We start from the raw sequence: 17188 nt of genomic DNA, 5'->3' as shown, positions 1-17188 counted from the left end.
CCAGCCCTCCAGCATACAATTGCTGGATCCTGACCTGAACTCATCCTCCGGCTCGACGTCTCCTTGTTCTTCCTTCTTCTCTTGTCTGCGGAGTCCAGGGAGGTTGCCTCTTACTGCCTCTGATCTCTTCGGCCATGATGTCAACTCAAAGAAGTGAGCATCCCATCTCCTTCCTTTTTCTCCACCCGAAAGTCATTTCCTCTTAGTTCACTACCTGGGATTTTGATGCCTGTGTTCCCTCTGAGCTATTGATACACATAGAGAGAGAAAAAAAGGAACTGCTTGAAATTCCCCAGAAGGTTGTGAGAGTTGTTTTCAGTGTTGCAATTTGGAACAAGTCAGTTTCTAGTTTAAGTTTCCATCAGAAAGCTTGTTAGGAGTAGGGTATATAAGCTCCAAGAGTAGCAACAGCAGCATCAGAAGCAGAAACAACTGTTTCAGACCCAGCGAACTCTGCAGCAGGAGCAGAAGCAAGGTAAGCATTTCCCTGCCCCTGTCGCCCCTTCCACAGGCCACAGGCTGTCCAGGGGTATAAAGTATTCATTTTAAAAGTCAACTAATAATAATTATTTACTAAGGTCTATGAAGGAACGCATATTTTTTAGAAAGGTTTGTCTTATTTTAAAGTAGTATGTGTATAAAAATGTTTTCTTCAATATTAACATTCATCAGTTAAAGGATTGTATAGAACTAAAGTGAGTGGTGCTTCCCTTGTTATTGTAAACTTACTAAAAGCCTTTCATTCAATAAGTAATAATAAATTCAAGAAATAATTGAATTCATGCTTAGACCTCATAACTGTATATTGTTAGCATAGTTAGTCCCATATTTGTGGTGGGTTTGTGACAATCAACTAGATTAATAGTTGGGTTATCTAGATCTTTTGGATTAACTAATCACTTAAACAATGGAAAGCAACTCCAATGTTTAAAATTACTTTGTGAAGTTTTAAAATCTGTAAGAAGAGGGAAAAATGATCATCTCTACTATACTGGTATCTGATGGTTGCCCAGGTTAATCATGCACAATAATTTTCAGGTTAAAAAAATAATCATTAGTTTAAAATATCATTTTAAAAAAGAGATTACTAAACCTGAGCTGATGGCCCACTTTGTTTTCAAATGAGGAATTTCAAGGTATTAGAAAGAATTTGGGCAGCCTCTTAGACTTCATTTTATTGGGGTCTGAGATGTTATGGTTTCTGTCCATTCATCCATTCTTCTAATAATGAAATCCCTCTAAGATAGATTCTCTCTGCTAGACTCTGGGGACAAAGTATAGAATAAGACAGATGTGGCTGCTGCCATCAGAGAGCTCAGTGTTGTAGGGAAGACAAACGTGAAAGAAGCAGCAATATGATTGCAGTTGTCTTAAGTAGGTGCTGTCAAAGGAGGAATGGAGCTCTGAGAGGAAACCGCCGGGAGTCCTGCCTTCATCAGGGCACCGTGCTGAATACTTTATGTGAATTATTTCATTATCATTTTATCACAACAGGGTGACCATTTTACAGATTAGGAGTGTGAGCCTCAAAGAGAGCAAGTGACTTGACCAGAGTCATACACCTAAAAAGTGGCAGAGCTGGGATGCCAACACAGAGCTGCCTATGTCTAAAACTAGGGCCATTTGCATTTGCTACACATGCCTTCTGTGACTATGTCTTTTTATCTTTAAATGATAATTCTCTTTTCTGATTAAAAAGTAGTGAACGAAATAAAACTTGAAAGAGAGACACTCAGCCAAACGTCACTGGCATGCCCATGTTAACACCAGAGTTAGGGAGCCTTAACACACTACAGTATCTAGGGATCTGACATCCATCATATAAAGGTTTCAAGAGTTTAGAAAACCTGTGAAATTGCATTTTCCAACATTTAATCCTTAAAACTCTCAAATTGAGCATGTTGAGAAAATGTGGTCTGTGGGATACAGCCCAACAACCCTTTGAGATGGGTATTACATCCATTTTACGGCTGAGGAAAATGAGGCTTAGAGAGTAATTTGGCCCATATCATATGACTAGTGAGTGGTGGAACCAGAATTCAAGCCCATGGTATCAGATGATCAAGAGAACAACAGGGTAACTGCAGGCAGCCTCTTTGTGGTTTCCCCTGCATTTGATTAAGAGAGTAGCCCAGCACCATCTCCACCTTCTGCCACTGTCCTGTGGTTTAAAATGTAGATGATACAAAAATGGGAGTTGCTTCTTAGAACCATCACCAAGGCCCTCTTGACTGTGAAGTATGGTTCACCTGATATTCTCAGATGCATCTGAGGCCCGGAGAGGAAGTGCTGGGCACCTAGCTAAAGGGAAAACCCCAGTGTTAAGAGAGCATAAAGGACTCACCAGAAGGTGCCAGGAATCTGTTTTTTCATTCCCAGAGTGCTGACATCTGGGTTTTATAGGCCTGTATAATTGCAGTGCCTCTGGGCATTTCCCTATAGCCAGGCATGACTTTTTTTTCATTTTTATTTTATTTTATTATTGGAGCACTGTTGCTTTACACTGCTGTGTCAGTTTCTGCTGTACAGCAAAGTGAATCAGCCATATGTATACATATATCTCCTCTTTTTGGATTTCCTTCCCATTTAGGTCACCACAGAGCACAAGCAGAGTTCCCTGTGCTATACAGTAGGTTCTCATTAGTTATCTGTTTTATACACAGTAATATATATATACAGGCAGGACTTTTTAATTTGTCCATCATGCACAAGAGAGAAATTAAACTCTTACTTTATTTCTTCTTCTGGGTACAAGCTAATATGTTTGGTTTGGCTTCTATAATATGTCATCTCATTGCATTCCCTCAACAATGCTTAGAAATGGGTCTTATACCCATTTTAGAGATGAGGAAACTGAGGCCCAGAGAGTAATTTGGCCAATATAAAACAACTAGTGAGTGCTCAAACCAGAATTCAAGCCCATGCTGCTGGACTCCATGCCTACAAATGTAATACCTGGTCCTCTGTGGCAACTAGAACTTCGCTACAGTCACAGCTTGAACTAAACTAAACTAAACTCTTGTCTGTGACCCTGACAAGAGTGCTGATGGTGCTTGGGAAGGGCTGACTTCTAGTCCTGACTCTGCCACTCATAACCTTTATAATATAAGGGAATAAAGTAGGTGGCAAAGTGCCCCTAGGATTAGCATCATTCTGACAGCCATGATTTGTCAATATTTAGTCACCCTGACCAAGGGGTGCTTATTTTTAAGGTATTTTGCCAAAAACTTTTTGAGTCTGGTCTTCATATAGACCAGTGGTTTTTGAAACTATATTCCTACAGAACATTGGAGAGCCAAGATGGATAGAGGTGTGTCAGATTGAAAATAAATAACAATCTCCATCTAATTTTCAGTCTGAAAATTTTCATAAACCCTGAATACTAATCTTGACTGAGTTTCACTGTAACATGGTGAATTCACTATAATATGGCTGATTTAGCACAAAAGTATGCATTTAATTACTCTGTGGTAGATATTCAGTATTTTATGGTCTTCTCCCAAGGAACATCTTGATTTTCAGGGGCTCTGGACCCTGGACATATATTAAATCAATGGACCTTGAAGAGTAGTCCTCAGACCAGCAATATCAGCCTCCCCTGGAAGCTTATAGGAATGTAGATTCCCACACCCAGACTGCTGAATTAGTTATTTTAGGGTCAGGGTAGGGGGTGGGATCACCAGTCTGTGCTTTAGCAAGGATTCCAGGTTATTCTGACATACACTCAAGTTTGAGAACCACTGGATACCTTACATGGGAGGAAATAATCTTTGTGTTTGGAACAATTACAGCCTAAACAAGAGAGAAAGGAGACTTCTTTAACAAGGACTGAACTCATTGCCAGAACTTGAAAGATCACTTCAAATCTGACTCCCCCACCCCACAACGTAAATCCTACAGTCCGGAGTGTCACTGTACATTCTGCCTTGTGCTACAATAATGTGGATATATAGCTTATTTCCCCAACCAGAGGATAGGCATTTAACAAAGTGACTTAAGAAATACTTGTTGAATGAAACTATTTGCTCCTGGAAGTCAGGATCCAGGTAAAAATCCTTTTCAGTTTCAGCTGTTCTAGCTCAGTACCCCCTACTTAGGGAGTAAATAATGACTGAATGTCAATCCAGACAAGTCACGCTCCTTCTCTGACCCTTAGGTTTCTCATCTTAAAAATAAGAGGGTTGTATCAGATGGCTGGCCTTAGGTCTCTTTCAGCTCCAGATCATCTGTGGTTCTCTGTTTGGAGATGCTGTTACCCAGAGACTGGCAGAGGGCTCCTGGAATTCACTGCAAATTAACCTAACAGCACAGAGAAGGAAGCAGAAGATAAAGATTAAAGACAAATGGAATACATAGAATGTGAATATGGCTTGCAAATGTGACTGTGTAACTACTGACATTTTCTCTTCTCCTATCCCTCTTCTTTTTTCTTTTCTTCCTTCTCCTCCTCTGTTTCTGCCCCTCATGCAGATGCACCCTCAGCAGTTGGTCGTTTCCTGGTTTTCCCTGGTTTTGCTGGCATCTCCCATCGTGGCCATGTGGGAACTGGAGAAAAATGGTAACCAGCCTTTCCTGATTCTCTTCGAAGGTCCCAGGGCCTGAGCCAGGACTGTCAGGCAGTACTGTTGAGAAATTAGACTGAAATGGGCAGGCACTGGGACTTCACTCTGGGATAACGGTGGCCCTCTGTCCTTGTTCCACCTTTGAGGATATCTGTATTGTATGGCTTGACTGTTTGGCTCTCACATTAAATGTCAGAGAAGGAGCTTTTGGTGGACTATGGTAGGAAAAGAGATACAGACTTTACCAGTATTACTAAAAATCAGCTGTATGTTATGATTAAGATTCCAAAGTGAGGGATTTGAAAAGTATAAGAACTATGTCTTCCCCCCCACCATGCAATATCAGCCCCTCAGCTGGCACTGAGATGACTTACCTCTGACCAAGCACTTTGGGGAAAGCACGGGATTTTAGACCCACATTGACTTCCGTTCAGAGCTGATTCTGCCATTTATTAGTTATGTGACCTTGAGCTGGGTCACCTCTGAGCCTGAGTTCCCTCAAGTAAACTGAAGTTTACGAAGTGATATCTACTACAAAGATTATTAAATATACTAGTGAATACAGAAGACAACTCAACAGATGACGAAGTGACAGTGAATGTTAGCTAGTATTATTGTTTTGGTTGTTTAAAATAATGTGTCTGGTGATTCAAGGCCATCTATTTATTATCCCAGTGATCAATAAAAATTATAAGTAGAATAATAGATACTTATTATTATAATAAGGGATTCCCTCTATCCTTCTAGTATCTCACACACAACAAATGTGTATTAACAGATTGTTAGCTGTTCCTGAAAAGCCCTCAGATATTTCTCCGTGATGTCAATGTAATAACATAGACAATTACTGTCTTTAATTGTATAATAATAATGTTTATTGAGAACAGCATCTCATTTAATTCTCACAACAACCATAAGAGATAGGAAGTGTTTATACCCCATTTTACCGATGTTAAAAGTAGAGGCTATAGAGATTAAGTAACTTACCAAATTTCACCCAGTAAGGGTGGAACAGGAACTTGACCCCAATTCTGTCTCACTTCAATGCTTATGCACTGAAGTATTTGAAGAAGGCTTTACCAGAAGGACATGAAGCAATTGTTTCCTCTGTCCTCAGACAGCTGAGCAAGAGGAAATAGGCATGCATTTACAGTGAAGACATTGCAGCTGATCATGAGAAACCATCTTTCAGTAGCGAGGAGAACACAGTACAGTGGGTCCCTGAAAGAAATCTGGGGCTCTTCCTCTGTTCTTAAGAATTTACGGAAGACAAGGATCCAACCACCCCTACTCTGCCTCAGGAGAGTCTGAGAGTTTTAGCCCCTCCCCTGAATAAAGAGAAAGGTCTGAGCCAGATGACTGTTCCAAACCCTTCCAGCTCTGGGATTTTGAGCGAGCTCAGGAGGTATGGCCCTTGCATAGCCTGCCCTGAGTTACTTCTGATTTGGTAAACCACAGAAATTCCAGAAAGTCAAAGTGAGAAACAATGAGAGGGCATGCGACTCTGGCAATGAGACGAGATGCGCCGGGCGCTAGGTTCTAGACACATCTCCTCATGCAGCTGTTTCCCCTGCCCTTGGACAGGTGTCTTTGTCTTCTGAGTCTTAATTGTGACAGGAAAATAGCCCTGCTGGTCGGTCACCAGTGTGACAGAGAAAGTCGAAGGTGCCGTGTAGTTTTATATCGGCACAGCTGACCATTTTCAGAGCTGGGCCCCAGGTACTTTTACATCAGGTCTGTGTTACCCATCAGTAATTATAAATCCCTTTGATGTCAAGTGGGAACTTTATATTCCATAACGATTCACATTGGGATGCCAATCACAAGAGCCAGCAGTGACAGAGCATTTAAGGACACTGGGTCAAGCTCTTAGATGAATTAGCTCTTGTAAACCACATCTCCACCTTCTGAAACAAGTTCTAATATGTTGCTTATTTTAAAGATGATGACACTCAAAGCTTAGAGTAATTGAGTGCTTTGCCCAAGGCCACAGGCCAGTGTAAAAGATAGAGCTGAGTCCTAACCCAGACCTGTGTTGACTCCAATATCCGGGCTTTTAACTACCATGGCTCTCTAGAGTGGGTTTCAGAATCATCTGCAGAGATTACAAATAGGTCACTGGACCCAGCTCAAAGTTCTTGATTCAGTAACTGAGAACTTGTAGTTCTAACAGAGCCCAACTACTATGCTGCTGATAGTGGTTGGATGATCATGCATTGAGAACCACTGCATTAAACAGTTCTATTTAATTAATAATTGATGCATGAATGAATGAAGGTTTGATATGAAATACTCTTCAAAATGCGATATTAGGCCATTCCTCAAGTGCCAGTTTAGATGCTGGTATTAGAGGTTCAGGGCAAAGGCCTGAGATATAACTCTTGCAGTTCTAACTTGATGCAACCTTGCTTAACCTCATGGGCCTCAGTACCCTTCTCTATAAAACAGGAAGACTGAGATCTACTGAACTGCCTCGTAAGAGTGTAAAGTCGCTTTTAAAAACACAGAGGGAATGAAAATCTCCATTGGTGAGTTTCATGCAGTAGGAAATAAACTCTTCAATCCCTGTGGAAAATTGGAAAGCAGTTTCTGGCACAGTTGTCTAACCTTTGGTCTGTGAATAACAATAACAACTAATTCTGAGTGACAGATTCTGTGCTAAGTGTTTTACATGCTTTTTTCATTTAATCCTCACAGCCAAACCGACAAGGCAGATACTATTATTATTGTCATTTTACAGACAAGGAAACTGAGGCTCATGGTGATTAAGTATCTTTCTCAAAATTCCCCAGCCAGCTAGTGGGGACAGGATCTCAGTCCTCATCAGTCTTTTTCAGCATTTATTCTCTATGAACGTGAATTGTGCTGGAAGTTTCCTATGTCCACCAAGACTTTGAGAAAGAGTATTGTGCTGTTTGTAATTTTTGGTATATCAAGGTCTTCCTCATCTGCCAGCTAATCAGAAGTTAACTATTAATGGCAGCCTGACAATCAGTCAGTGGCAGCTATTACACTCAGCTTCTCTCTTCCACAATTTTGAACCCAAGTGAAGCCTGGTAACCTGAGGTCATCTTCAGCAAGCATTTGCTGTTATTAGCAAGGTTGTGCTTCAGCCATTCAGATGCCCAGGTGATACAAAAAACACAGTCCAGTTCTCCAATCCCTGTGCTCTCCAGTTTATGTTGTAGAATTGGATTGGTATCCTGATGCTCCTGGAGAAACAGTGGTCCTCACATGTGACACTCCTGAAGAAGATGGCATCACCTGGACCTCAGACCAGAGCAGTGAGGTCTTGGGCTCTGGCAAAACCTTGACCATCCAAGTCAAAGAGTTTGGAGATGCTGGGCAGTACACCTGTCACAAAGGAGGCGAGGCTCTGAGTCGTTCACTCCTCCTGCTGCACAAAAAGGAAGATGGAATTTGGTCCACTGATATTTTAAAGGATCAGAAAGGTAATCTCATCCCCTTCAATGGTGTCAGTTTTCTCTTTGGCTCCATAAGAGATTAAAAAAAAAATTTAGAATTTAAAAGGCAAGACAGGCTTAATGTGGTTAATGAAGTCATACCAAGTCCCTTACTGAAACCACTGAAAACCTATATTTTCCTTTGCTTTGTTTTTCCTTTGCTGGACACTTTGGATTATCAACCATCAAAATCTCCTGTTGAGAGAGTTTCAGAGGGAATCTAGATGCTTTTCCTGAGGTTCTTTTCAAATAGCAGTAATATGATTGGATGACTAATGGAAGTTAACATGCAGTGTGCATAACTCAACTCTGGGCTGATAGCCTTGAAAGAAATTAATACCTCCCTCTGATATGTTAGGTGTGTAGTACAATCTACAGAATCAACTTCCTCTTGGGACCTTCCCAGTCCTCGCTGAACTGCCTGCCAGGGGAACAGCAGCATTTTCCTAGGACATAAATGGAAAATCTTCACTCTTATACCATACAGTGGTCTGTAATTTATGGCAATAAAAATCTGCAATTTTAAAAGAAAGAAAATCCCTAAATATTGAATTTTTGTTCTTTTCAAATCCAGAACCCAAAGCTAAGAGTTTTTTAAAATGTGAGGCAAAGGATTATTCTGGACACTTCACCTGCTGGTGGCTGACAGCAATCAGTACTGATTTGAAATTCAGTGTCAAAAGCAGCAGAGGGTAAGTGAAACTGCTGGGGTTTCTCAGCATTTCTCTTGATCTTTCTCATTAAGAAAATAAGGGCAACCTAGCAATACCCTATCGGTTAATGAGAAGGGAGAAAATAAAATCAATCCTATGTTTTTAATCCCCCCCCCCTGCATATACACACCCTTGCCTAAATTAGGGAAAGAACATGAAGGTTTACGCTAATTGCCTGAATAAATGTAAGCATTAGAACAGGATATTATTGGGGCTTGGAATAGCCTCTGCTATGTATGAACCCACACAACCAAATTGCCTGGCAATGCTTCATTAAGGCTCATAGCACCACAGGGAGAGAATAAAAGGAGAAATCAAAGCTATGAAGGACTTGTCAAAATTGCACCTTGAGTCAAAAATAGAAACAAGAGCCCTAGGGCATGTATCTTGTAAGCCCTAAGACCAACTCCAAAAGCTTTGTGAAGCTTCTAAAAATTTTCCCAGGGCCACTTCAACTCCTTTTTCTTCTGCTGGCACTACTAATCTGAAGTTCACTGTTTGTCCAATGCACTTGAACTTACCCCAAGAAACCACTTCCCTTGGTACGGAACCTACGTTAGCCCTCTATGTGACTTCCTTCCCTCTCATCTAAGTTCCCAAACAAAACAGGCTAACGGAACAAACCCTAAGTGATCACCCTGGCCTGGCCACTATTTAACTGAATAAACCATTGGAGTCTTACTATTTCATCATTAAAATGAAAGTGCTTACTAAAGAAATGCTTATATAAGTTCACAGAGACATAGATGCAAGGGTTCATCGTGATGTTCTTGGTAATCTGCAGGGCAAAGGTTAAACAGTGAGGTACATTATACCCCCTCTTATTGTGCGGTCTTCAAAATGAATAACCCAATCCATGTGGTGTGTCATGGAGTACTCCATATGTTCAGAAGAGGGAAAGATGGTTGCAGAATTATATATATACATACACATGTATGTAAATATGGGTGTCCCTGGTGGCTCAATGGTAAAGAATCTGCCTTCCAAACAGGAGATGCGGGTTTGATCCCTGGGTTAGGAAAATTCCCTGGAGAAGGAAATGGCAACCCACTCCAGTATTCTTGCCTGGAGAATCACATGGACAGAAGAGCCTGTCAGGCTACAGTCTATGGGGTCACAAAAGAGTCGAGCACAACTTAGCAACTAAACAACAACATATATAATATAATAATATGTTAGAATTTTAAAACTTATAAAATACATATTTTATATATATATATAATTTGATCCTTTTTCATAAAAATAAAACCGATGTATGTGTATATAGACAAACACATGTATATGCATATACGTGTGTGCATGCTAAGTCACTTCAGTCGTGTCCAACTCTTTACAACCCCATAAACTGTAGCCCACCAGGCTCCTCTGTCCATGTGATTCTCCAGGCAAGAATACTGGAGTGGGTTGCCATGCCCTTCTCCAGGGGATCTTCTCAACCCAGGGATTGAACCTGCATCTCTTACGTCTCCTGCATTGGCAGACAGGTTCTTTACCACTAGCACCACCTGGAAAGTTCTTATGTATACATACATGTGGATAAATGACTGCTTTGAATATTCATAGAATAATGTCTGGAGGGATACAACAAGCCAGGAAAAGTATTTGTATTTATATCTAGGGCATGAGACTATGGTTAAAAGGGGGACTAGATTTAAAAGAGGCATATACATTTCATTTATACACTATCTTTATCTTCTTAAGAATAGGTATGTATTGATTTTTGTTCAGGAAAATGAATTAAAATGTTTGCTAAGGAGATTTAACCAGGAGCTTTGGATCCAAAAATTTTCAGATTCATTTAGGCCAGAGGCATATAAGTGCAGAGTTGTTTCTAATCATTTGTACTACTTTTTGAAGCAACACTTGGTCTCATGGGGAGAGCAGTTGCTATCCCCTTGAGAGAAATCAAACCAGTTGGAGAAATTGCATCCTTGGACAGATGTCTAGCTACAATGGCTAGGGACTCACCTAGAGTCGTGTGACACAGGATAACTTGTCTTTGATTTCAGCTCCTCTGACCCCCGAGGGGTGACGTGCGGAGCAGCGTCGCTCTCAGCAGAGAAGGTCAGCTTGGAGCACAGGGAGTATAACAAGTACACAGTGGAGTGTCAGGAGGGCAGCGCCTGCCCAGCCGCTGAGGAGAGCCTGCTTATTGAGGTCGTGGTAGAAGCTGTGCACAAGCTCAAGTATGAAAACTACACCAGCAGCTTCTTCATCAGGGACATCAGTGAGTCTGCTTGATTGTATGTTGCTTAATCAGGATGATGCCATTCATCACATGTTCACAGTGCTCCATGCGGCAGAGTGAGGGTTTATACCTGCATTATCTCTTACTCTTCACCTCCACCCCAAAATAATTACAATGTAGATACAATTACTGCTTTTAAGGAAGAGGAAATTGAGTCCTGGTTAGGTTAAACAACTTGCCCCAGATCTCACAGCTAGCAATTCAGACCTAGACTGCCTCAGAAAAAGCAGGCTCCTGGTTATGCTTCTGTTCTGCTACCCAAGCACCTTCCATGATGAATCCAAGAGCAGTCCCTCAAGCATAATATTCATATGCAGAACCAGAGCTTCCCCTCCTAATTGCAATTATTCCCAACTAGTCTTTCTCCAGCATTTGAAAGAGACTTCTTTATAAATTGGCAGATGGAGATTTGGCCATTTGTCATATCCTTCACCCTTTATCCAGTGACCATGCATCGTGCCATAAAGTGTGACAGAATCACAGAACCTGCTCTAGCATTTGTGGAGGGACTGCCTTTGGTGGGAAGCAGAGGGTGGGGTCTTGTTCACGTGAGGTGGCCAGGGAAGGTCTCTGTGACGAGGTGGCATTGTCTGAGTCCTAAAGGAAATAAGATGTCATTGTGTTAAGAAAGAGGAAAGAGTATTTGTGGAACATATAGGAGTCTTTTGTCTTTGTGTGGAGAGGTGCTGGGTCCAGATGTTTCAAGCCCATTCTATGAACTCCCTCTCCTCCCTACATCCTTCTAGAAGAAGGCATATTATTTGAGGACAGAGTCTTTCTGACACTCAGGGATGTGCTTTCTGTGCACAGTCCAGTGGCTGGCACATAACAAGGGCTTTTTATTGAATGAATGTGTCACTGAGCATAGAGACAAGTTGGCTTAACTGCCACAGGACAAGTCTGTGTCAGCTTCCATGAAAGGCGAAAGAAAGGGCACTAAGTGGGACTCTCTCATCTAGTCCCCAGCAAGAGGCTCCACCCTTTCTGAGTTTGGTGCAGAGGGGAACGATTGTAGAGAGGGTGGTCCTTCACTGCCAGCCCAGATGTAAGTCTTGTTGTCTCTGAGATCTTTCCTTTGAGCACCATACAGAGGTGGTTCCACCCCCGAGGCCTGTATAACTGCACAGTGATGAGAAGGATTCTGAGTCTCTCTTAGGTTCAGCCAAAGCAGCGGTTGGTGAGGACTGCCTCCCACAGGCTTCAGCGTGAGCATCACTTGCAGGGGTGACTCATGTCTGTCAACCAGATCAGAGAAGTTCAGTAACTATTATATGGACCTAGGCTCAGAGCTGGTCAACAGCGAAAGTGGGGTCAGAAGCCAAAACTACCTTACCCCAAAGCCCCATTAGGAAAATAACTGTTTCTCTCTCTTCTACAGTCAAACCAGACCCACCCAAGAACCTGCAACTGAGACCATTAAAGAATTCTCGGCAGGTGGAGGTCAGCTGGGAGTACCCTGACACGTGGAGCACCCCGCATTCCTACTTCTCCCTGACGTTTTGTGTTCAGGTCCAGGGAAAGAACAAGAGAGAAAAGGTAAGGTGTGGTTCAGATACCATCTGTTCTGTAGTCAGGTTTACGTAGGCCCACATCGAGGAGAAGATCAATAATGCTGCTGCTGCTGCTGCTGCTAAGTCGCTTCAGTCGTGTCCAACTCTGTGCGACCCCATAGACGGCAGCCCACCAGGCTCCCCCGTCCCTGGGATTCTCCAGGCAAGAACACTGGAGTGGGTTGCTATTTCCTTCTCCAGTGCGTGAAAGTGGAAAGTCAAAGTGAAGTCGCTCAGTTGTGTCCAACTCTTAGCGACCCCATGGACTGCAGCCTACCAGGCTCCTCCATCCATGGGATTTTCCAGGCAAGAGCTAGTAACAGCTAATGTTTGGTTGGTACTTTCTATGTGCCTGGAACTCTGCTGAGGGTTTTCCCTGCATATCTCACTTAATTCTCATAGTAACCCGAGAAAGGCAGGCAGTGTTATGTGTACTTCACTAGTGAAGACTGTGAAGCTCAGAGAGGTGGAGTGACATGCCCAAGGTCACCCAGTTAGGAAGTGGCAGAACCGGGACGCAAACTCAGTCTCCAGGACACAAAGGCCATGCGCTTAGACCCTACTGCCACCAGTATGGATGATCATTAATTTTTGCTCTCAGAATTGGCCTCGATATAGAAAATCTGGGCTCTAGGAGCCTAAAATAATTGTTTCTAATGAATGAATATAATGGGTGATAGAACATTCATGCTATGTTTCTTCTAAAGTGTTAGATAATTCCTAGCTTGTGAAATTATCTTATTGAACAGAACGTCGTCTCAGACATTGGCATTCAAACTTCCTTGCCTGAGCATCATAATCTCAAGTTCCTAGAGGCCCTTTTATAGATCCAAAGACTCCTTGGACCCCAGTTTTAGAAATCACTAGATAAAGGCCTTATTCAGTATAGTGTTTATATGTGGTAGAAATTCGATGATTCAGGAACTCCCTGAGAATTTTTTTCTGGAAAGGAAGGGCTATTCAGGAGTAGATTTTACCTAGATTTTATTTAAAATCTTGCTATGTGCTTCTCAATATATTATTAATATATAGTATTAATAGATAGTAGTACTTACAGAGCATTTTCTACATGATTAAATACTTTGCTACTTTAACTTTTATAAAATTCTATAATGGAATGATTATTATGATTATCTCTCTTTTATAAATAAGGAACTGAGACACAGAGAAACTAAGACATTTTCCTGTGGCCACATGGCTAATAAACAGCAATGCCTGGGTTTGAACAAAGATATTTCTGACAAAAGGATCAGACTATAGAATTTCAGAATATTCAGGGGACAGCTAGAGGAAATCTTTCTCAGCCTACCACTGGCCTAATACTAGAGCGAGTGCACATGGGGCCTTCAAGCAAGGCAACTGTGCTGAAAAAATGAAGCCTTGACCAATTTCTTCCTCCAGGCTTTTGGCTTACAAGGTAGAAAAATCGTGTCTATGCTGAGAGCTTCTGTCAGTAGGTGGCGCAAGTTCTACATACACCCTGTGAATTCCCAGAGTAGTGCCCTGAGACTAAGGTGTGGATGTTTTGGGAGACTGTACTTGTCAAAATATGCCCAGCCCACCTTGTGATTGCTTTGTCAAAAAGTTCCCTCTCCCTTGCAGAAACTCTTCATGGACCAAACCTCAGCCAAAGTCACATGCCACAAGGATGCCAACGTCCGCGTGCAAGCCCGGGACCGCTACTACAGCTCATTCTGGAGTGAATGGGCATCTGTGTCCTGCAGTTAGGTGAGCAAGCCAGCAAAGCCTAGCCCAGACTTGTGCACTCAGTGTACCCACGGTCAGGACAATGGTGGGGATGGTGCGGGGCAGGAAGCGGGGGGCGGTGCCTAACACATAGTCGCCAGAGATAGAACAGTACATTTGTTCATTAATGGGTGTTTATTTGATGGCCATGGTATTCCAAGCACAATGCTCGGCACAGGGACACTACAGTAAAGAAAGCAGGCACAGGTCCCGCCCTTCCAGAAGGGAAGGCAAAGAGAGAGAAGTAGCTGAAAGTCAGAGAACTGGTGGCCTGAAAGCTGTTACCAGGAGTTAAAATCTTATCTGGTGACCCCTGGGGCCACTGAAGGGCTTTAAGCAAGGAAATGACATGATCAGATAGATGGTCTTTTAAGAAAACTCCCAAGAGAACCTCTGGCAAGTATAGTACCAGCAAAATCTTAGGCCACATAAGGAAGGGGAGGACCCTTCTGACATGGAATCCCCAAAACCCAACTGCCCAAATAATGTGTTGTGTGAAATAAGGGTTGGCTACTGAATTTTGAATCCACAGAGATGCTCGGCATTCTTTTCCAGGTTCTAACCTCAGTATGAAACCTCAGAGGAAAAGTGGAAGACATTATGCTAAATTTTTAAAAGACATGACGGAACAGACCTCCCCAAAGATATTTTCTACCAATTTCCTTTTTTTTAAGATTATAAAGATGTCTTTGCTGTATTTTTATATTTACATGCTAAATGCCCACTGAAACAATCAGCTAATTTATTTATAGTGTTTCCAGCTAGCAGGTCACAGCTGACTTTTATCTTATTTAAATATTTAAGTAATTTATGTATTTATTAATTTATTACTGTTATTTAACATTTGTGTGCCAAGATATGTTTCATACACTCATAACCTGATATAAGGAATGGGCCTTATTATGCAAAATGTGAATTTATGTGTTATTTATACTGACAACTTTTCAGTTGAGGCTGCAAGTGCATCAGTTTTATGACAACCAGTAAGAACACAATGTTCTGATGCCAGCACCATAATATATTTGTGATGAACAGGAACACAAGAGATAGTGAACACACAAGAGACATGAACACACAAACTGAGAAGGTCCTACACAGCAGATATTAGTTCTCGTGTCCACGAAGACTTCCTTGAAGTGGTGGTGATAACTCAGGGCTTTCTGCACCTCTAAGCAAGTTTAGTCTTTGGATACCTGAACTCAGAATTTTAAAAGATGATTGAAATTGAAATTCAGCTTCAGCCTTTCTCGCAGCCCCCACTGCCTTCTATCTGTAAGACATAGGAGAGTGATATGGAGAAATTGTTAGTGTCTGGAAAATACAAAGAACCTACAATTCAAGAGAGAAGACAAGTGTAGTTATGGCAAAGGACATAAAATTGTCATAATTGCCAGTTGTTCCTTAATAGCCACACAAAGAAGCAGACAGATGCAGAGAAAGCAGCCAAGAATCTCTTTCTTGTCAGCATGAGGGAATATGACAAGTGGATATAACCAGAAAGTGCCAAGCCATTACAATGATTTACCTTCTGTAAAATGACTCCATTTGTTTTCTGTTTACTTATTTACTTTTATATTCTGATGGTGAACTAATAAAAATATAATTCTTCTTTGCAATAATATTTTGGACTTTCTCAGTTGACTGGCTATGCCGTTCCCACGTTGATCAGGGCTGCATTATTTTTCCCCTGTTGTTGAAGAATCACCCCACCTTGGAGCAATTTCGTTTCTGGTTTTGCAGAATGGACCCTTTACCTTTATAGGAAAGTCGGTGTCTTGCTGACCTCAGGAAGTGTCGCTGTGGTCTGACCACAGGGGACTCTGTGAGGGCACTCAACTGCATCATGCCCCTTCAGGGATGGGATATTCTTGCTTCACCTTCTAACCTGGAATCGATCCTACTGGTTTCCAAAGCATCATGAAAAAAATTTCCCAACTGGTAGAGCCATAGGCAGCCCATCCCATAAGTCCAGCTCTGATGTTTATTGAGGGTTTACAGTGTGTCTGGCCAACTGCTTGGGCCCTGGGCTTGAGCAGTTCCAAAAATCCTTGTGTTGCTGCCCCCAAACAGTCCCCACTCCTGGCAAAGCTTATAAGACTAAGATGAAAAGTTAACTTCAACACCACTAAGTGCTAATATGTTCACTGTATATGGCGCCCTGGGGTGAGAATGAAGATGGATCGGTATAACCTGGAGTCACCCAAGAAGGCTTGATAGAGAAGGGGATGTGCCTACTCTGGGCTCAAAGAATGGCCAGGGCCTGCCAGTTCCTCTTTTGTTCCTCCCATGGAAAGAACAAGTGGTGGAGTTAAAGAGAATGGTGTCCATTCTCTATCTTCAAAAGCCACATGTACACATCTGGCTACCTTGCAATGGCAAGGTAATTATAATAGGGATGTTTATTTACATTCCTTATTTTAAGTGTTCCCTGAATCCCCAACTTCACTACTCTCCTGGTCTGGACAGATGTTGTGAAGTTTCTGTCATCTTAATCCAACATTTGAAACATCATCTTGTGTGATATGCCCACTCTTGAAAGCACATGACTGGTTAATAGTAACTATATGTATCCTCCTGAGTACCTTTCATCTAGAGATACCAAAACACTTACTGGGCACTTAATAAACAACACTAACCAAGAAAAATATAATTACACCTCATCAGCACAGAGACATGGGGACCTTTCCCAAAACTTCCGGCCAGCCTGGGGCACCACTCAGGTGTCCTGGCTCCACCAATGCCCAGTGCTTTCCTAACACAACCTCTTAGCAGTTGATTAATTTCAGTTACATATAAGTTATGGAGAGTTTTCCTCTTGGAAAGATACTCTCCAGGACAGTCCTTTTTATTGGGAAAATAGCCACTAAAAATTCATCAAATGTCCCAGCAAAAAGCTCAGGATGGG

General features: G+C 41.9%; 1 protein-coding gene across 2 annotated transcripts; it reads left to right on the top strand.

Moving 5' to 3' along the window:
* Positions 1-332: 332 nt before the first annotated feature.
* On the top strand, positions 333-15905 carry IL12B (interleukin 12B). 2 transcript variants are annotated; one of them, XM_070793932.1, is made up of 8 exons: positions 333-475; positions 4471-4558; positions 7739-8014; positions 8601-8718; positions 10749-10966; positions 12366-12523; positions 14140-14265; positions 14839-15905. In XM_070793932.1, the coding sequence occupies exons 2-7, from the start codon at positions 4471-4473 to the stop codon at positions 14263-14265; spliced, it is 984 nt and encodes a 327-aa protein (XP_070650033.1). In that variant the 5' UTR covers positions 333-475; the 3' UTR covers positions 14839-15905. The 2 variants fall into 2 exon arrangements, with proteins under 2 accessions (XP_070650033.1, XP_019819240.2); XM_019963681.2 differs by lacking the exon at positions 333-475 and having other exon boundaries at positions 571-4558.
* Positions 15906-17188: the final 1283 nt, after the last annotated feature.

This window comes from Bos indicus, chromosome 7, assembly GCF_029378745.1.
Source record: "Bos indicus isolate NIAB-ARS_2022 breed Sahiwal x Tharparkar chromosome 7, NIAB-ARS_B.indTharparkar_mat_pri_1.0, whole genome shotgun sequence".
Taxonomy (NCBI): domain Eukaryota; kingdom Metazoa; phylum Chordata; class Mammalia; order Artiodactyla; family Bovidae; genus Bos; species Bos indicus.
This window is presented reverse-complemented; position numbering and strand designations above follow the sequence as displayed.